At 34.3% G+C, this 17281-nt stretch overlaps 1 protein-coding gene across 2 annotated transcripts in view; it reads left to right on the forward strand.

The window, feature by feature from the left end:
• The window catches only part of CDKAL1 (CDKAL1 threonylcarbamoyladenosine tRNA methylthiotransferase), a 637247-nt gene that overhangs the window by 219447 nt on the left and 400519 nt on the right, over window positions 1-17281 (forward strand). For both annotated transcript variants that reach the window (XM_072603951.1, XM_072603950.1), the window contains exon 9: window positions 16619-16722. In XM_072603951.1, coding sequence (XP_072460052.1) covers window positions 16619-16722 — 104 coding nt within the window. The remainder of the gene's footprint in view (window positions 1-16618; window positions 16723-17281) is intronic.

Below are 17281 nucleotides of genomic sequence, written 5' to 3' on the forward strand. Positions count from 1 at the left end.
TTTGCATTCATTAAAAGTGCTGCCCCCAAGGCAAAATGACTACCTGAAGAATTAATGTCAACAAATTAGAGCTCTTCTCTGAGTGTGAACAGTTTGTTGCTGACTTGGAGGGAAAGTTGAGCGAGCACACAGTTGGCAACAGTGGAGCAGAAAAGGAGTGGGCGGCTCTCAGAGATTTGGTGTACAGCACTGCATTTGCTCATCTGGGTCAGAACACTCGCAAACACCAAGACTGTTTGATGAAAATGATGAGGAAATTCAGAAACTGCTAAATGAAAAATGAGAACTCCACAGGATTTATTTGGGGTGTTTGCAAGTTGAATAATCTGCTCACATCTTTTTTTCTTTTTAAATTTTAAAAATATCATTTTAATTGAACAACTGTCTTTTTTCATTGATAATTAATCTGTTTTGCACAGTACATATTTTGTATTGTATCTTAAATTCCTTTGCTTTTTTAAATATTTTTCCCACCTCCTTCTTGAGTTTCTAGTTAGTGATGAGTTTTTGTGTTTTTCTTGTGTCCTTGTGTTTTTCAAATGTCCTTTCCTTTGTATCTGAAGGTCTTTATCCTGTTTACTTGAAAAATTTATTGCTTAGATTTAAGTATTTTATATATATATATATATATAATTAGAGTTTGGAGCAAAGGAATGTTCTCTCACCACCACCACCAACCCCCCACCCCTCCAACCCCTCTGCTTTGTTTTCTTTCAACTGTCATTTTGTTTTATTTGTATGTACGAATTCTGGGAAGGTTTCTTGTGGGAGAGTTGTTATCCAGAATTTGACTCTTAGCATTCTGCCTTTGAGATTAATGTGTTTTATTTGTGTAGAGATTGTGTGTGTGTGTGTGTGTGTGTGTGTACACACGTATTAACATTATTATCCTTTGCTTTTTTTCTTCTAAATTGTCCTTTACTTCAATAAATTATTTGCTAATTATTTCTGCTATCCAGGACATAAATTTTGTCAATCACTATTTTCTTAATATTCTCCTACTATTATTATTATTTTCTTAATAATTCCATTCTTTCTTATGAATTACAATGTTCCATGTTTGATCACATTTTGGTTCAGTTTCCTTTGTGTTGCGATATTTACTTAGGAACTCTCTATTTTCCTGGATGCCTCAGTACTCATTTTACTATTTAATTTTTGTGTTGTCTCATAATTTATGGTCTTAGAATTAATTTTCTTCCTGAGATTTTTCTTGGTTTTATCGTGCATGTATTCATTTCTTTATTGTATATTCCCCCTTTGCTTATTTTCTCACTCCAGATGCTTTTTATTCTATTGCTCCAGACCCCTAAGCCTGGACCTCAGTGCTGCCTCAGCCTCTGTCTGTGTTGGGGAATTTACTTTTCACAGGCCTTGGGTTCTTATCTCAAGTAGTTATGGGGCCAGTATGACTGACCTCACTGGGATTCCTATCCCTTTTCCTAAAGGCTTGGTACATCAGTCTGTGCTGCCCACCTATCTCAGATCCCTACGTTCCTTAGCAATCTGGTTATGCTAAATTGAGTCAAGGGGTGACTATGCATTGTAGGTTAAGTGAGATTTAGGCGGAGACCTTTTATTAATTAGTCAGTGAAAGCTAAAGTGATATGCGTTTGAAGGTATGGTCAAGTAGCTCCATTTGAATCACTGTGGGCTTTTCCAAGCCCTGTTCCCTCTCTTTCCTCTGTACCAGCCCCCTCCCCCCCACCACCCCAAGCTATATTTCAGGATTGTTATTTGTCCTTCCTTTTAGAAAGGGAGCAATAACATCTGAGTCCAGTGGCAAGACAGGTCAGGATGACTTGGGATGACCCAGGGAACAGCAGTACTTTTGGTAGGTAGCAAAGTGGCTCAGAGAATAGAATGCTAGGCCTGAAGTCAATAAGACCTGAGTTCAAATCCCACATCAGATCCTTACTAGCTGTGTAACTCTGGGCAAATCACTTAACTTCTGTTTGACTTCATCTACTGGAGAAGGAAATGGCAAACCACTCCAGAATCTTTGCCAAGAAATGCCCGTGGACAGTATTGGCGGGCTACAGTCCATGGGGTCATCTACAGTCAGATAGTGAAGAACAGCAGGACATTTAGTCTCTCCATCTTTTATCACTTGATCTGACCCACATCTAATCATTCAATTTCTCAGTGATACTCCTATGCCACTTCCTGAGTATAGATTATCATTGTAACCCTAACTTAAAAAGGCAAAGTTCTCCCACTGCATCCTAGGCCATTGCCAGTGGTCTTGACCTATGTCTTGCCACTGGCATGAGGCTGATGACTTTCCACAGCTGTGCCTCACTTAAATACAATTCACTTGCTAGTCAAGTAATCACCCTTCTGATGTCCTTGATTCTCTTTGAGGACAAATAACAACAAACCGCATCAACAATCCTAATCAAGAGTTGCCCTGAGGAAGAGGAATACCAGTAGTCTCTCCATCCTCCATACAGGGCTGGGCAGAGATGAAATCAACCTCTTGTTACAGTAGTAAGTACTCCAGAGGATTTGCAGAGGCAAAGTATGCTCGCCAACATCTAGCAGGAGGGAAATATCTGTATGAGTTATCTTATTGGAACTTCTTGCATTTTTAAAGTCTTTTGGAAACATTTGTAATTCCTCTACTTCTAGTGCATAATTTCTCTTGGGAGGGAAAGGGTTGGGAAAATATCTCATCCTCTATCTTGTTGGTTTTGTGACTTCATGCAATCCTTAAATTAATTCTTAATTAAAAACCCATATTTACATTTTATCACAAATAATATATATATGAAAGACAATTGGGAAGAAAAAAGCAAAATACAAGTATGTTAAGAAAACAAATATTTTCCACATAAGCAAAACATATTGTTATTAAAGACTTGATGCTGAAGAATGTCTCACCAAGTTGTGGTATATGATTGTGATAGAATGCTGCCATAATATAAGAAATGATGAGTGGGTAGATTTTAGAAAAACGTGGAAAGACTTGCATGAAATAATGAAAAGTAAAGAGAACACAACCAAGAGAACATTGTGAATAGTAGCAACAGTATTGTTTGAAGAATAATTGTGAATGATCACATTATTATGAATTCCACTCAAATCAGCTACAAAGATTCTATGAAGTGAGATGCTTGTCCACTTGCAGAGAAACTGATAAATAGAAGTATGCATAGTGTGGTTTTACATATATTTTTAAATATGTCAAATAGTGGCCCCCTCTAGTTCAGGGTGGGGAGAGAAGGCAGAAGAAATTTTGGAACTTAAAATGTAACAAAAAAAATTAATCTTTAAAAAAAGACTTGATACTTAGAGACAGCTTAGTGATCATAGGTCTCCCAGAAGAACATGAGAAGTAAAAATACCTGAACATCACAAGGCAAACAATAAGAAAAAATACTTTCCAGAACTTCAGAACAAAGTAAACAAATGAAATTTCTCCTCGTATCTTGCTTCCATGAGCCATCTCATAATGTAGATTTTTTTTTTTTCTCTTAAAAATATACAACAAACAGAACAGCTTAAATAGAAGAAATGATAGTGGAGGAGCAGGCTTATCCCAAGTTTCTTGATACTGATGCTACATTTTTATTTTATTGTTTTAAATGGCCTTTTTTATTGGGAACATTTCCTTGAACACACATTGTAGAGTATCAAAAGAAGTTTTTATTTGTGGTTGGAAAAAATGTCCACAACCTGCCAACTAAATTTAAAATTGCATAAGAATATGGGTGTTGATGCTGAGAAATGGTGTGTAGGCAGTACATTTCTTGTCCTGTCTGAAAGCAGTTATGAAATACAAACAACCAATGTGGGACTGCTTACTGCTTTAGTTTTGCATGGGAAAGACGGCTCTGTAATAGGAAGAAGGCCAAGTACATTTAAACTAAACTGTTAACGTATTAGGAGTTAGGATTGATTGGTAAACATTTATACATTATAGAACTTAATTTCTATGAACCATCAAAATCAGCTGTATTATTTTATAGTGGAAAAAGAATATCAACTTTTTCTGATATAAACGTAATACAGCTAGTTTCTTTATATATATGTTTAAACATCCTGGAACCTTGCACTTAGGTAATTCACTGTTATATCAATGATGGCAAGCTGTGCTCGGTACAATAAATAATATACTGATATTGACATGTTGGACACTATCTTTAAAAATGAACCTGTCCTATGACTGCAATATTTAAATCTAAAAAACAGGTCTAAATAAATTGTCTGAACCCCATATAGCCCTGAGAATCTATGATCATTTGGTGAAACCAGTTTGATGTTTGAAATGTAAAAGCCTATGTCCATCCAAAAACACTGTTGTTAACATATATTGTATATCTTGTCTAGTGCATACTGCCTTGGGTATAAAAATTCTACTCAAATAATATATGTTAAACTATTACGTGAATATAAGTACATAGATATTATTTTTGGTATGATCATTATTATACATTAAAATCTTGGGTTTTGGAACTCATGCAGAATTACAGAATCTGAAAGACGCAATGCCATTTTGTTTAACTCATTCCATCACCATGAAGCCTTTCTACAAAGTATTTGATAAATGCTTACATATTTATCAAAGAATTCTAGTAAGGGAGAAGTAATTATCTTCAAAAGCAGCTGACAACCACTTTTGGATATCTCTAATTGTTAGGAAGTTTTATTGCCTGCCCCAAAGTAGGCGGTTAACAAATGCTTCTTCATTGGTTGACACAAAATCTGCATTTCTGCAACTTTTATACATTTCTCCTGGCTCTGCGCAACATACTTAATCCCTCTTTCATATGACAACCCTTCAATTATATGAAAACTGCTATCATATCTCACTCAAATCTTATCTTCAGGCTTAGCAATCCTAGTTTCTTCAAGTTATTAAAATATAATCATGAGCTAAAGTTCATTATTTTCTTTATTCTCTTCTCCATACTTTTCATCTTATCCATGCCCTGTGTAAAATGTGTCACATCTATCTTAATACAAAATTTCTTTGTGGTCCAAATGTGGCAGAGTAGTAGGAATATCACTTTCTTTTTTCAGAGCACTGTGTTTATCTCTTAATGCAACTTCAGATTACCTTGCTGTTACAGGCTACCATATCATGCAGTTCATTTTTATTTGACTTTCAGTCCACTTGAACTCCTATATTGTCTTCATTTGTATTTCTTTCTAGACAAATCTTTTTCATCATATTCTTGAGGCTGAATTTTTGAGCTCAGGTTAAAAAAACCAACCAACTTTACTTTTATCTCTATTAAATTTATTGTTAGATGTAGTCCAGTATCTTTAATATTTTTGCGTCAGATTCTTCTATTTCTCCCAAATTTTTGTTTCTGCAATTTTGATAAGGATACTATATATCGTATATCTCAATCACTGAGAGAAATGTACCGTAGAGTCACTAAGACAGAACCTCTGGTATGCTGTACCTGGGGCCTCCTTCTATGCTGACATTTTGAATCTAACCATTAACTAATTCTGAAATTACCAAGCTATACTGTTCTTTTATATATAAAGATTTATCTTTTCTTTCTAGTCTAACATGAGAGATTTTTGTCAAGTGCTTTGTTAAAATCTAGATAAACTATATCCAATCTAGTTTTCTGCTTTTGTAGTCTAATAATTTTGTCAGAAAAGGAAATAAGTAATTCTGGCCAGACCTGTTCTAAAGCCAAGAAATTTTTTCCCCTTGTGGCTTCCTTATCTAGATGCTCCTAAACTAAACCTTTAAAAACATACTAGAATTTTCCAGGATTCATATCAAGCTCATTGATCTATATAGTACCTGTGCCCTTTTTTGAAAATTATGTCAGCATTTATCCCTTTTTGGTCATGTTCTATTTCTCTCATTCTTCATAGTCTTTGAAAGATCACCAGTGATAGATCAATAACCATTTTGTTGTTCTTTCAGTATCCTCTGTGAGAGTTTTTCTGATACTGGTGACTTGAACTGAGTAAAGGCAACTCTCTTATATACACACACTTACCTTAGGTTTCAACTATTAACAATTTTTGTTGTATCTATTCTAGTCTAAATATTATTCTTCTTGTTAGAAAAAATAGGGTTGAAAAATAACTGTTGTCATTCTTCCTTCTCCCCATTGTCTATTATTATTATTCCATCTTCCCCAAGCAGTCTTTTATTCTCTTTTATTTAGTAGAGCTAATAAAATCTTTTTAAACATTCTGTCAAAGACAACATGCACACACACATGTATAATGGACATACAAAGTTTATACTAAGAAAATACAGGCTGGATGAATTAGGAAACATTTAGTGTAGACTCTTGTACTTAAGCTCAGGGTTAAAGGAAATTAGTGGTCCTAAAAGGGGATTGAGGATAGAGAGTTCTAGGTAGGGGGGATAGCTAGGTAAGGAGAGAGGAGATGGAGTGTCATGTGAAAAATAGGAAGAATGCCAGTTTGATTCTAGATGTCACTAGGGCAGAGCACAGAGGGACTGCCACCTTTATATGCCTGGAAGATAGGAATCTTGTGATACAGCCCAGGCTCTCATCAACTTTCTTTGTCTGAGGTTCCCATTATTGAATCACATTGGGTTTGTATTCCACCACAACTCCCAAATCTTTCTTCAGATAAAGTGCTGTCGAATTGTACCTCTTTGAATTAGATAAGCCTTTGCATTTATCTCTATGGAATTTCATCATATTCAATTCAACCTAGTGCTCTAGACCAGTGATGTCAAACATCAGTCCATAACACTGCTTAATATAGCTCAAACCAGATTAATATGTAATTGGAAAATATTTAATAAAATAAAAATACAATAAAATATTTTAAAACTGTGCGCTCTGTATGTATGGTTTAGTGACCCCCATTTTGATTAAAGTTTTGATACTAAAGCTCTTGAGACTGTCAGGATCTTTTCTGAATATTATCTCTGTCATCTGTTGTTTTAGCTTGCTCTCCTTGTTTTGGCATGTTCATCTGTGCTTTTATTTAAATCATTGATAAAGATGTTAAATATCCCTTGTCCTAACCTTGATCTCTGGATAATCCCACTATAAACTTTGTGGCTCATTGAAGTTAAACCATTAGCAAAATCTATATGAGTCATTGATGGCTGTAATATCTAGCTCACAGGGCTTCTGTGAAGACCAAATGAGGTAATATTTGCAAAGCACTATAATACCTATATAGAGAGATTTGTATATGTATAAGTAGTTTGGAAGCACAGTAGTTGGTGTAGTAGGTAGCTTGGCCTGGAGTCAGGAAGTCCAGAGTTCAAATCTAGCCTCAAGCACTTACTAGGTATGTGACCTTGAACAAATCACGTAACCCTCAGTTTCCTCATCTATAAAATGAGCTGGAGGATATGGCAGACCACTCAGGTATCTTTGCCAAGAAAATCTCAAGTAGGATCACAAAGAGTCAGGCACAGCTAAAATGACTGAACAACAACAGAAGCAGTCCATTATTTCAGTGAAGATGATAGGTTCTCTTAAGTTTTTCCCACGGAAAGTACCAATCATATTTTACATGTACCCTTGCTCTCAGAATCCCTAATCACTGGGAAGCAATTTGCATAGTTATCATTGGAGTATTAGGCAACTGAAAAATGCTATGGGAAATTTCAAAGCAACCACATTGTCTTGAGTAAAGAAGAGTATGACCAGTATAAGCCTTTGATACACTAAATAAAATGACAACATAAATTCTTCAGTTAATCACAGTATCAGAGAATAGCCCAGTATGATCAAGTTCAGAAGGATTCAGACATAGTTAGATAGCTGGGTCTGATCAAAGGAAGGGGAGAATATGCATTTTAACACTTGCATTATCTAAGCAATCCCAAGGATACACAGTGAGTTGAGGCACATGGTAATTCAAAGCCCTTAATTTTTATCATAGCAACAGTGATTGCAAATATATATTTAAAGTTAAAATTTAAACTATGTAATGACAGAACTAAAAAAAATGCTACTATTTCCACATGGAAAGGACTGAACATGTATAATAAATATTGTTTAAAGAGATTCCTGATTCAGATTTTTCAAAAAATAGTTTTCTTGGAATATTTTGTTATTGGGGGGATGGACACCCTTCCTTTTCAGATTCAGTCTGGTGGGGAAATGAGGCATTTATAAGTCATGGAACAGTTAACCAGAGGTTTACTTTGCCATAATACAGCAATATTTACAATAAGGATACAGTAGTACTTAGCTTTTTTAGAGACATCCCCATCTTTCCTTCGTGTTAACCTTTATCTTTCCCTTATAGAACTGTGTTTTAGATCAGAATATGGTGATTTTTTGTGGTCTTTAGACATCCAACAAGTCAGATAAGTTGCTTAACTTCATGCTGGTGGAATTTTTTTGTGTGTTTCCTTAGGTGATCAGTAAGGTGGTTAAAGGTGGTGGTGATTGAGACCAGTTCCATCCCAGGAATACAGGAAAAAACTAAACAGTGTTGTAAAGAAATGACAACCAGGTTCTTCTACATGACAATAAGAGATGGAAAACTTGGATAGTTTAAAAAACCTGAGCACCTAAATGATTATAAGTTCAGAATATTAGCCCTTTTAAGAAAAGCTATTAAAAACTAAGAGAAATTCAATTTTAATTGTATAATTATGTGCAAGTTTATTATTCAAGCAATATGTTCCCAGCAAATCAAACACTGCCACCACCACCACCACCAGCAGCACCACAGTGACCACCATTTCCCTTCAAACCTCAAAGGAGACAATCTGGAAAACTAAACCATAGAGCCTTGGGAATAGCCTTGCTTTCAGCTACAATCATCGCAGGAATAAACCCTGTAGAGATGCAGCGAAGCAACTGTTTTTGTAGATGTTCTAGACAAAGGTACTGAAGACTCAGAAAAGGAAAGAAAAGTTCCTGCCATTGAAGTCCTTTGCACTATCAGATGGTTCAATATCAGAAACTAATATAATTCTATCAGTAGAAATGACATTAAAGAAGAATGATTACCAACTATTTTGCCACTATTCCTTAAAGAGCCTTAAGATTTTTCAGTCTAACTTATAGCTGAAACTTTTCCTATGTTTTGTTTCTCCCATTAGAATGTGAGAGCTCTCTTTGAGAGACACTTGTGTATTTATATCCTCCACACTTAGCATGGTACTTTGCACAGAGTATGCGCTTAACAAATGTATTATTTATTTAATAATTAATTTGTGTAATTATTGCCAATGATTATATAGAGCCTTAATTGTTACAGAGCTATTATATACTGTATCTTATTAGATCTTCACAACAGCACTGTGAGGTGTAGGAACTGCAGACACTGTTATACTCATTTTAGAAATGAGGAAATGGAAGGTCAGAGTGGTGTAATGATTTGTATAGCTACAGTAATTATGCCAATTAGTTGAGGCATGAAATAATTTTGAGATCGTTTCATTTTTTATAACAACAGTCATGTGATTGTACTTGTACTGATGTTAGATTGCCTTACGATAGCCTATTGACTTGGCTTCCTCATCTTCAGTTAGTTCTGACATTTGAGTGCTAGATTTCATGCCATACCCATGTGTTTCAGTGCTCTCTTTTGTTGTGTTTTGTTTTGTCTCTGGTTTTAAAAAAAATGGATATTACCCCAGGAAATGTGTAAATATTGAAGCCTATAAAGCTCACATTCCAACGTGTGTTAGAGATACTGCATTGACTGTTGGTGAGGAAAGGTAAAGTGTTTTAAGATCCATTAAGACCCGTGGTGAAACAGGATTATTTGGACCAAAGCATAAAGGAAATTGAGATTGAAATGAAAACGTAAAAAAAAAAAAACCGCACAAAACTGACAGAATTTGTTGTTTTTGAAACAACTTAATCCCTAGAAGTAAAGCAAAATCTTGAAAGGGACCCAGTATCTGGAGCAGTTATTATTGATTTCCTTACACTTTGTTACAGACTTCTTGAAGCTGGAAGGATAGCCAGAAGACTAATAAAGACATCTGCTAATTGTTGCTATAAAGAAAAAAAATCTTTACATAGGAGAGCCATGAAAAAACTGGAGGGAAGGGAAAGTATTTTTTACTGACGAAAATCACTTTTCCGTTGAAGCGTATACCGGAACTGTTGTCAGAATTCTGAGGGCAATTTATTTCTGTAAGATCCAAGCATCTTCATCAGACTTTTAAACTTCCATCCTAAAAATGCTTTTAGGGATTATTTCAATCAGCCTGGAAGTCTTATCTCCATTGATAGAATATTGACATGCCAAGAATTGAAATTGTTCTAGAATTGAAGAAATCCTAAAGTGGATATGAAATACTGCAACATGATCATTCACTGTGCCATATGTCAGAAAGGTTAAGAAATAGATGGATTAGGTAAACAAGTTCCAGTTGCCCAGGAAACCCCTTGATTTGAACCTCTTTGAGAATCTGTGAGCTGTAGTCAAAGTTAGATTTGGAAACATGGACTATTCATCAAAGATATACTTAATTATAATGTGATACACGTCTTTTCATATTAAAGACTTAAGCAATATATGTTTAAATCTTGTAAAATCAAAGACAGATTTCAAAAACCAATTGCTTATTGGAAATGGAGGACCATCTATCTCTCCTTTTGCCATACTGTCACAGATTTGGAGTGCTGCATCTTAGAATCATTTTAATCCATAGTTTGATATTCATAGATAATATCTAAGGTCCCTTTCATCTCTAATTATCTTATTGATAATTTTTACAACTTAGAATTTAGTTGTGCAATCTGCATCTCCTAAAGTGAAAAGACATTACAGGTTGATTGATTGTAACTGGCAGTTAGGAAGCACTTTGTAGCTATGTGTAGGATAGAAGATCAGAGTCCTCAGCAAATTTTATTTATGGACTTAAACTTTTAACTGCTGTTTCAAAAAATCTATGAATACAAGTTCCCCCATTCAAAGTAGTTTTAGAAGGGTTTTAATTTTTAAAAACCACAACTTAAAATATCGAGTCTAATTTAGTTTATTATAAAATAAAAGAATTTAAATTATTTTAGAACTATTTCCTTCATTTTTATGATGAACTTTATTTTAATACTATTTTGTTCTTTAGAACTAATATGAAAGGTACATTTAGATATGAATGCTCTGTATTCTTAAAACCCAAGTATCAAACTGAATTACTGCTCTGTTTTTCTTTTGCTTAATTTGTTGACTACTGTCAGTTCTTTATATAACTAAAATGCTAAAATTTATAGAAGACAGTATACTTTTAAGAAAAACAAGTTTTCTATTTTACAGAATTTTGTCATTTAAAATAATGCTGTTTTAGTAAACAAATAGAAAAAACGTTGCTACTCTTTGGGATATGTGATTGTCTCTTAGGAGGTAAACCATTAGTTTTACATAGAATAGAAAATGTTCAGAATCCTACCATGTGTTTCGTTGGTTTTTTTTTCAAAAATAAATTTTTATTGAGATATTCTTTTTAAATTGCAATAGTGTTCCTAAGTATTCTTCTCAGAAAGCCATCTAATATAGCAAGTAGTATTTTTTTTTAGATTAAAAAAAGAACAAAATAGGGGAAAATTTCCATATGTGATCAGTATATGGATAGTCTCAAAACATGTACAGTGTGCAGCACTTGTGGACCTTTGCAAAGTGGTAGGATGGGAGAATATTACCTCCTCTCTGGAGCCGTGTTTATTCACAGTTTTCATCATTTGGTTTAGTTCTAAACAATTAAATCCTACGTGTGTGTGTGTATATATATATGTATTGTCTTTGTTGCATTTTTTGTTTATGTTGTTTTGGTTTTTTAGGAAAACATTTTTATACAATCCAACTTGAAAGAAATGTAGTGGGATAATCAGTTTGAAAGGAAAATTATCAGTTATTTCTTCCAAATAATTCGTAGACAATAGGTAGATTTATAGCTAAAACAATTGATTTTTATCCTGATTGTAGAACTTTTCAAGTATAACAGTTTCAGAATTTCTTTGCTATCAAGAGATGCTTGTTTTCCTGTCCTCTCCTAACTTAGTGTCAGCAGATACACAAATTCATCACCACCACTGAAATGAGATCTTCCCACACTTTGAGACCATTGTGGGCCCAGACCGTAGGGTAAGAAACTTCCCTAGAAAATAGAAGTATCAATGTCAAGTTGTCCTCTTCATATTTGTGTTCTGTATATCAGTAATACCCTTTATGTGGAACCTAAAAAGACTTCTTGCCCACGTAGTTGGCTTATACTTTCGAATTCAGAGGTTTCCTGACATTTTGTTTCCCCAGTCTCTTCTCCTGGATTTTTGATCCTCTGCTTGCTCATCTCAGATTCCGAGATTCTTCCTTTCCAAACTCAAGGATTCTTACACACACACACGCGCATGTAAGTGTATGTGTCTACACACAAATTCTCAAACACTAAGTGAAATGAGCACCTTCTAAATACAGTGCAATAGAACAGGAATTTATACGCGAAACTTCTAATTTGTTACATATACATATAATTTACTTTTGAGGTATGTAATGAGTTCAACATGAAACTTTTAAAGCTGCTCTGTTCATTAGTAAGTGCTTAAGGCCTTCCTTCTGTTTTCTTTGGAGGATTAAAACAAATTCTTCAGTGATCTTTCTTTTTCTTTTTTCTATTTTTCCTTTTATGGAAACCTTTGTCTTAACACCATTCACTTCAAACTTAGCCCTCCTCAAGTGAAAAAGGAAAAAAACCCAGTTTTTTACAACAGTAAGCATAATCAAACAAAGCACATTTCCACATAATTTCTGTCCAAAAAGATGTTTTATTCTGCCACTTGAATCCATCATCAGGAGATGGGTAACTTACTTTATCAGTGGTCTTGTGGAATCAAGGATCATGTTTGTATATTCCTTGCCTTGACTAATTTTCTCATGGTTATATACCAAGGGAATTCCCAATCTTGGCATTTCTTCTTCCCCCTCTGCCTTACAAGTGCTAGAGTGACAATTACCTCCTCCATAACTGAATTATCTATGCTATCAAGAAAGTATGCACTACTACAGTATAATCTTGTTTTCTCTGTGGAATTTGTGCTAAAAATGAACATCAATTTTTCTTTTCTTTAGGTTAAGTTCCACTAAAATTTATATAAAATTTGAATAAATTCTGTACTTCTGTGGATGTAAAACTTCAACTTAATGCCAAGTATATTTGAAATCTTACTTTCTAGGTCTTTCAGGTCACATGCTTTATGGAGATATATTTTAAATCAACAAGACTACTATTTCTGACTCATTTAGTTTGTGGTCTGTTTTCATCTGGTGATTTTATGGCTGTACTGAGAATAATGATTGCTCCTCTCATGGAAGTGTTTCAAGTAGTACATTGCCTATTTAAAGAATAAGTTAGTTCTGCAAGGAATAAAAAAAATGAAACCCACAAAGTCAAAACATATTCTTCTTGGCTAGGTAGTTTTTTTTAAAAATTTAGGCTATACTTGATGTTAACTTTTTAATATATTGATTGTCTTTTGAAATTCCCCTTTAATATGTCTACATATTAGTTTTGTTTTAAGTTGGTACATAATAACATTATTTGCATGTATAATCTGACTCTAGTTGGACAACTTATGCTTCAAAAAAAGTACACGTTATCTTTCATTTGTTCAAAAAACTTTGGAAACTAAACTGAATAATTCTCATAGTAGACTGGGTTGAACAGTCATGTCTACTGCCACTTACGCACGTGAAGTGTTTGTTTCCTAACTTTAAGTTTGCGTTTTTTATTATTGATATTTCAATATGTTGAAATATAGCTAGACCATAGTATGGTTTTCTAAGGTTCAGTTACTACTTAAGGCTTAGCATTTTATATCTTTGAAAAAAAGATGTCCATTGTTTCACAATATATATGTGGATCAAATCTAGATAAGTGAAGCATAATATGCCAAGTTGCAGTGTTAATGCTAAAAAATCATTTTTGAAAATCAGATTTCACTAGGAAAAACAGAACCATAGTATCCTAATTATAAGGATCTATCAGAATAAATGTAACATAAATGAAACATTTAAAATAAACATATAATCTTTGAATAAACTTAGAACTGGAGAGGGACAGAGAATCATAGAGTGAAAGATAATTTTTTTATCCATTATTATGTCTTAGAGTTTGTTTTGATTCTTTTGATAAATATTTACAAATTAAACCGATATTATTGATTTTTTATGACTTGCTATGAAGTTCCTTTTTCAGGTAAACTTATTTTGTCTTTGTTGTTTTTCTCATAGATTAAAAAAAATTCAGAGCAAGCCAATTCTTTTTTTTCTAAAATTTCAGAGTAAAGCTATTAAGAGTAAAGCAAAAACTGACTCCTATCCTTTGAGGTTTTCAATTGTTGCTTGGCATGTAGCCATGTAAAAACCTGTGCAGAGATGAGTAGGTGTGGTATGAATGTTTCAGCAGCATTCATCATAACAGTCATGGTCTGTTCAGGATTTTGCATCTTCCTTTCTGTTCAACGGCTGTCAATTTTTGGTTTTGGCTTCTAGTAGTTAAGCGTGAAAGGTCTTTTGTTCTGTGACAGTTGAAGAAATTGGCACAACTCTCCTTTTCTTAAACAATTTGTTAATTGTATATAAGTAAATGAAAGTCTCTGTTAAATGGTATTGAGTTCCTGAATTTTACAGGAGTCTTAAGTCTAAATGGTTGGTCATTATTTCTGGATGATTAAAAGTTTTTTTATGCTTATAGTTAGAGGGCATAGTCTAGAAGAGGATCTACCAAAGGAGATGAAGAAGTAGAGATCAGATAAGTAGCTTGATAAGCAAGAGAGGTGAGGAAGAGGGAAGAAGAGGGAACTCATAGCAAACAGCCTCATTTTTTTCAAAAGCATTGTTAGGCAAGGAGCATGAAAAGGTGAAATCTCCAATAAAATATGGGCTATTGTAGATTGAGAGTTCCAGAGAGTATAGAGGAAAGGTGTGATCAGATATGGATTGAGAATGGGTATAGGGGGATGAGAATGAGGGAGTGGGGACAGCTAGAGTTGAGGAATGTGGATTTATTCTTCAATAGGTGTTGGTTCAGCATCACTGGCATTGTGGGTGTAGAAGTTCAGTTGCTAATCATTGTTAACCATTGGGAATGAGTTCAAATTTTTTCATTCATCTTTGAGAATCTCTTGAGTGTGAGGTGAAATTTCAGAACTGTTTTCCTTTACATTTCTCTTACCATCAGTGATCTGTAGTCCTTTTATGCAATTATTAATCAATTGCAATTCTTTTGAAAACTACTTGTTCATCTTTTTTGACCACTCATCTGTCACGATATAATACTTTTGGTCTTATTTAATTGAGGCAATTCCCTATCTATTTTGGTTGTCAAAGGTATTTAATGTGAATACTAAATACGTTGGCTTTGTTGGTGAAAAGCTTTTTAAAATTTAATATAATTAAAATTTTCTGTTTTGACTTTTATGCTCTTTTCTATTCCTTTTATAGATGTTGTACTTAATGAATTTCTTCTTAAATCATAAATCTGAAAGGTATTTTCTATTTTCCTCTAATTGTTTCTATTTGATCGTACACTCAGTGCAGCCTCTGAGGCTGAGATGCAGCAAAGTATGGATTGATTCTCTACTGCTTGTACTAATTTTGGCCTAACAGTTAACACCATGAAAACACAGATTCTCCACCAGTCGGCACTACACCATCCATCTGTGGAACCATCAATTTCAGGGGATGGAGAAATTTTGAATGCTGTAGATAAGTTCACTCACCTTGGCACTAGACTTTCCTGGGATATACACAGAAATGATGAGGTTGACGGACTCATTGCCAGAGTTAGCTCAGTGTTTGAGAGGTTTGAAGGAAATTGTGAGAGAGAAGATGTATTAGACTGCGTACGATGGTCTGCAGAGCCATTGTACTGACTTCATTGTTGTGTACCTATGAAACCTGGACGATATACCAGCACCATGATTGACAATCACGTTGCTTCCATTTGAATTACCTGATTCTGAAGATCACCTGGCAAGATAAAATACCAGCCATAGAGGTCCTTTCTCAGGGTGAACTGCCAAACATTCAAACCCTACTGCAGAGAGCACAACTTCATGGCACTCTGTTTGAATGTCAAATGTACATTTGCCTAAAATACTATTTTACGGAGAACTCCAAGGCAAGCACTCATATGGAGGTCAGAAGAAGAGATACGAGGACATTCTCTAGGTCTCTCTGAAGAACTTTGGAATCAGTTGTGAGACATGGGAGACAGTGGAACAGGACCGTCCACCATGGTGCGCCTACATCAAAGAAGGCACTGTACTCTATGAATAAAACAGAATTGCAGTAGCTCAAAAGAAAAATGAAATGTGCAAATTTAAAGCCATCTCCACTCCATATGTTCATATGGACTATTTGTGCGCAAACTGTGGTAGAGCGTTCTGAGCTACTCTTGGTCTGTTTAGCCACAGTCAGACATACTGTACTTTGATCCCAACATAGTGATATCATTTTGGTATGATATTCAAACACGAAAGACAACAGCCAATTGTTTTTATTTTAATAGAATGTCATCTCATGTTAAAATTGTTTATTCATTTGGACCTAATTTTAGTACATTGTGTAAAATTTTGATCCTGATTTCTTCAAAATCCAAGTTTTTCTAGTATTTTGTATTCTTGCTATTATGTTTTTAGGAGTTATTGAACAGTATTTATTTCTTATTGTTGAACAGGTGTCTCAATGCTTGTACCTACTGCAAAACCAAGCATGCCAGGGGGAATTTGGCCAGTTATCCAATTGATGAACTAGTAGATAGAGCTAAACAGTCTTTTCAAGGTAAGGATTTTGCTATTTTTAACATAATCATTTGCCCTTCAAAATGTGTTTCTTTTGTTTCTAATTTATTCTTTATTCTGAACAGAGTTTTCCTGAATTTCTCATAATCCAATGTGATTATTTTACAATTCTGGTTTTCATTTTAGATTACAAAACTTCACTTGCAAATTAACCTTCTCCAAATATTAATACTCATATTTTGTGACATCATTGCCATGTTCTTAATGTGACTCCCCACCCCTTTTAGATCCTGTACCAGAGACTCTAATACCATATGTTGCTATTATGAACTTTACAGTAATCTGTTGGGACTATCATGGGAAAAAAAACCTGAAACATTTCCATCCTTGCTTATTTGAGATTTGGAAAATTCATTCTAATTCATTTCCTCATTTACAAAGCTGGCATTGTTTCCTCAGACAAGTTGGTGAGACCTTAGTTCACCAACACTAAAATAGATGAATTTGAGTGAGGGTCTACAGACTATCAAACCCACTTCGTCTCCTTTTTCTATGATTTGTAGATTTTGGCAAAGATGGTTCAGGTTTTCTCATCTATT

Source organism: Notamacropus eugenii, chromosome 4 (assembly GCF_028372415.1).
Source record: "Notamacropus eugenii isolate mMacEug1 chromosome 4, mMacEug1.pri_v2, whole genome shotgun sequence".
NCBI lineage: Eukaryota > Metazoa > Chordata > Mammalia > Diprotodontia > Macropodidae > Notamacropus > Notamacropus eugenii.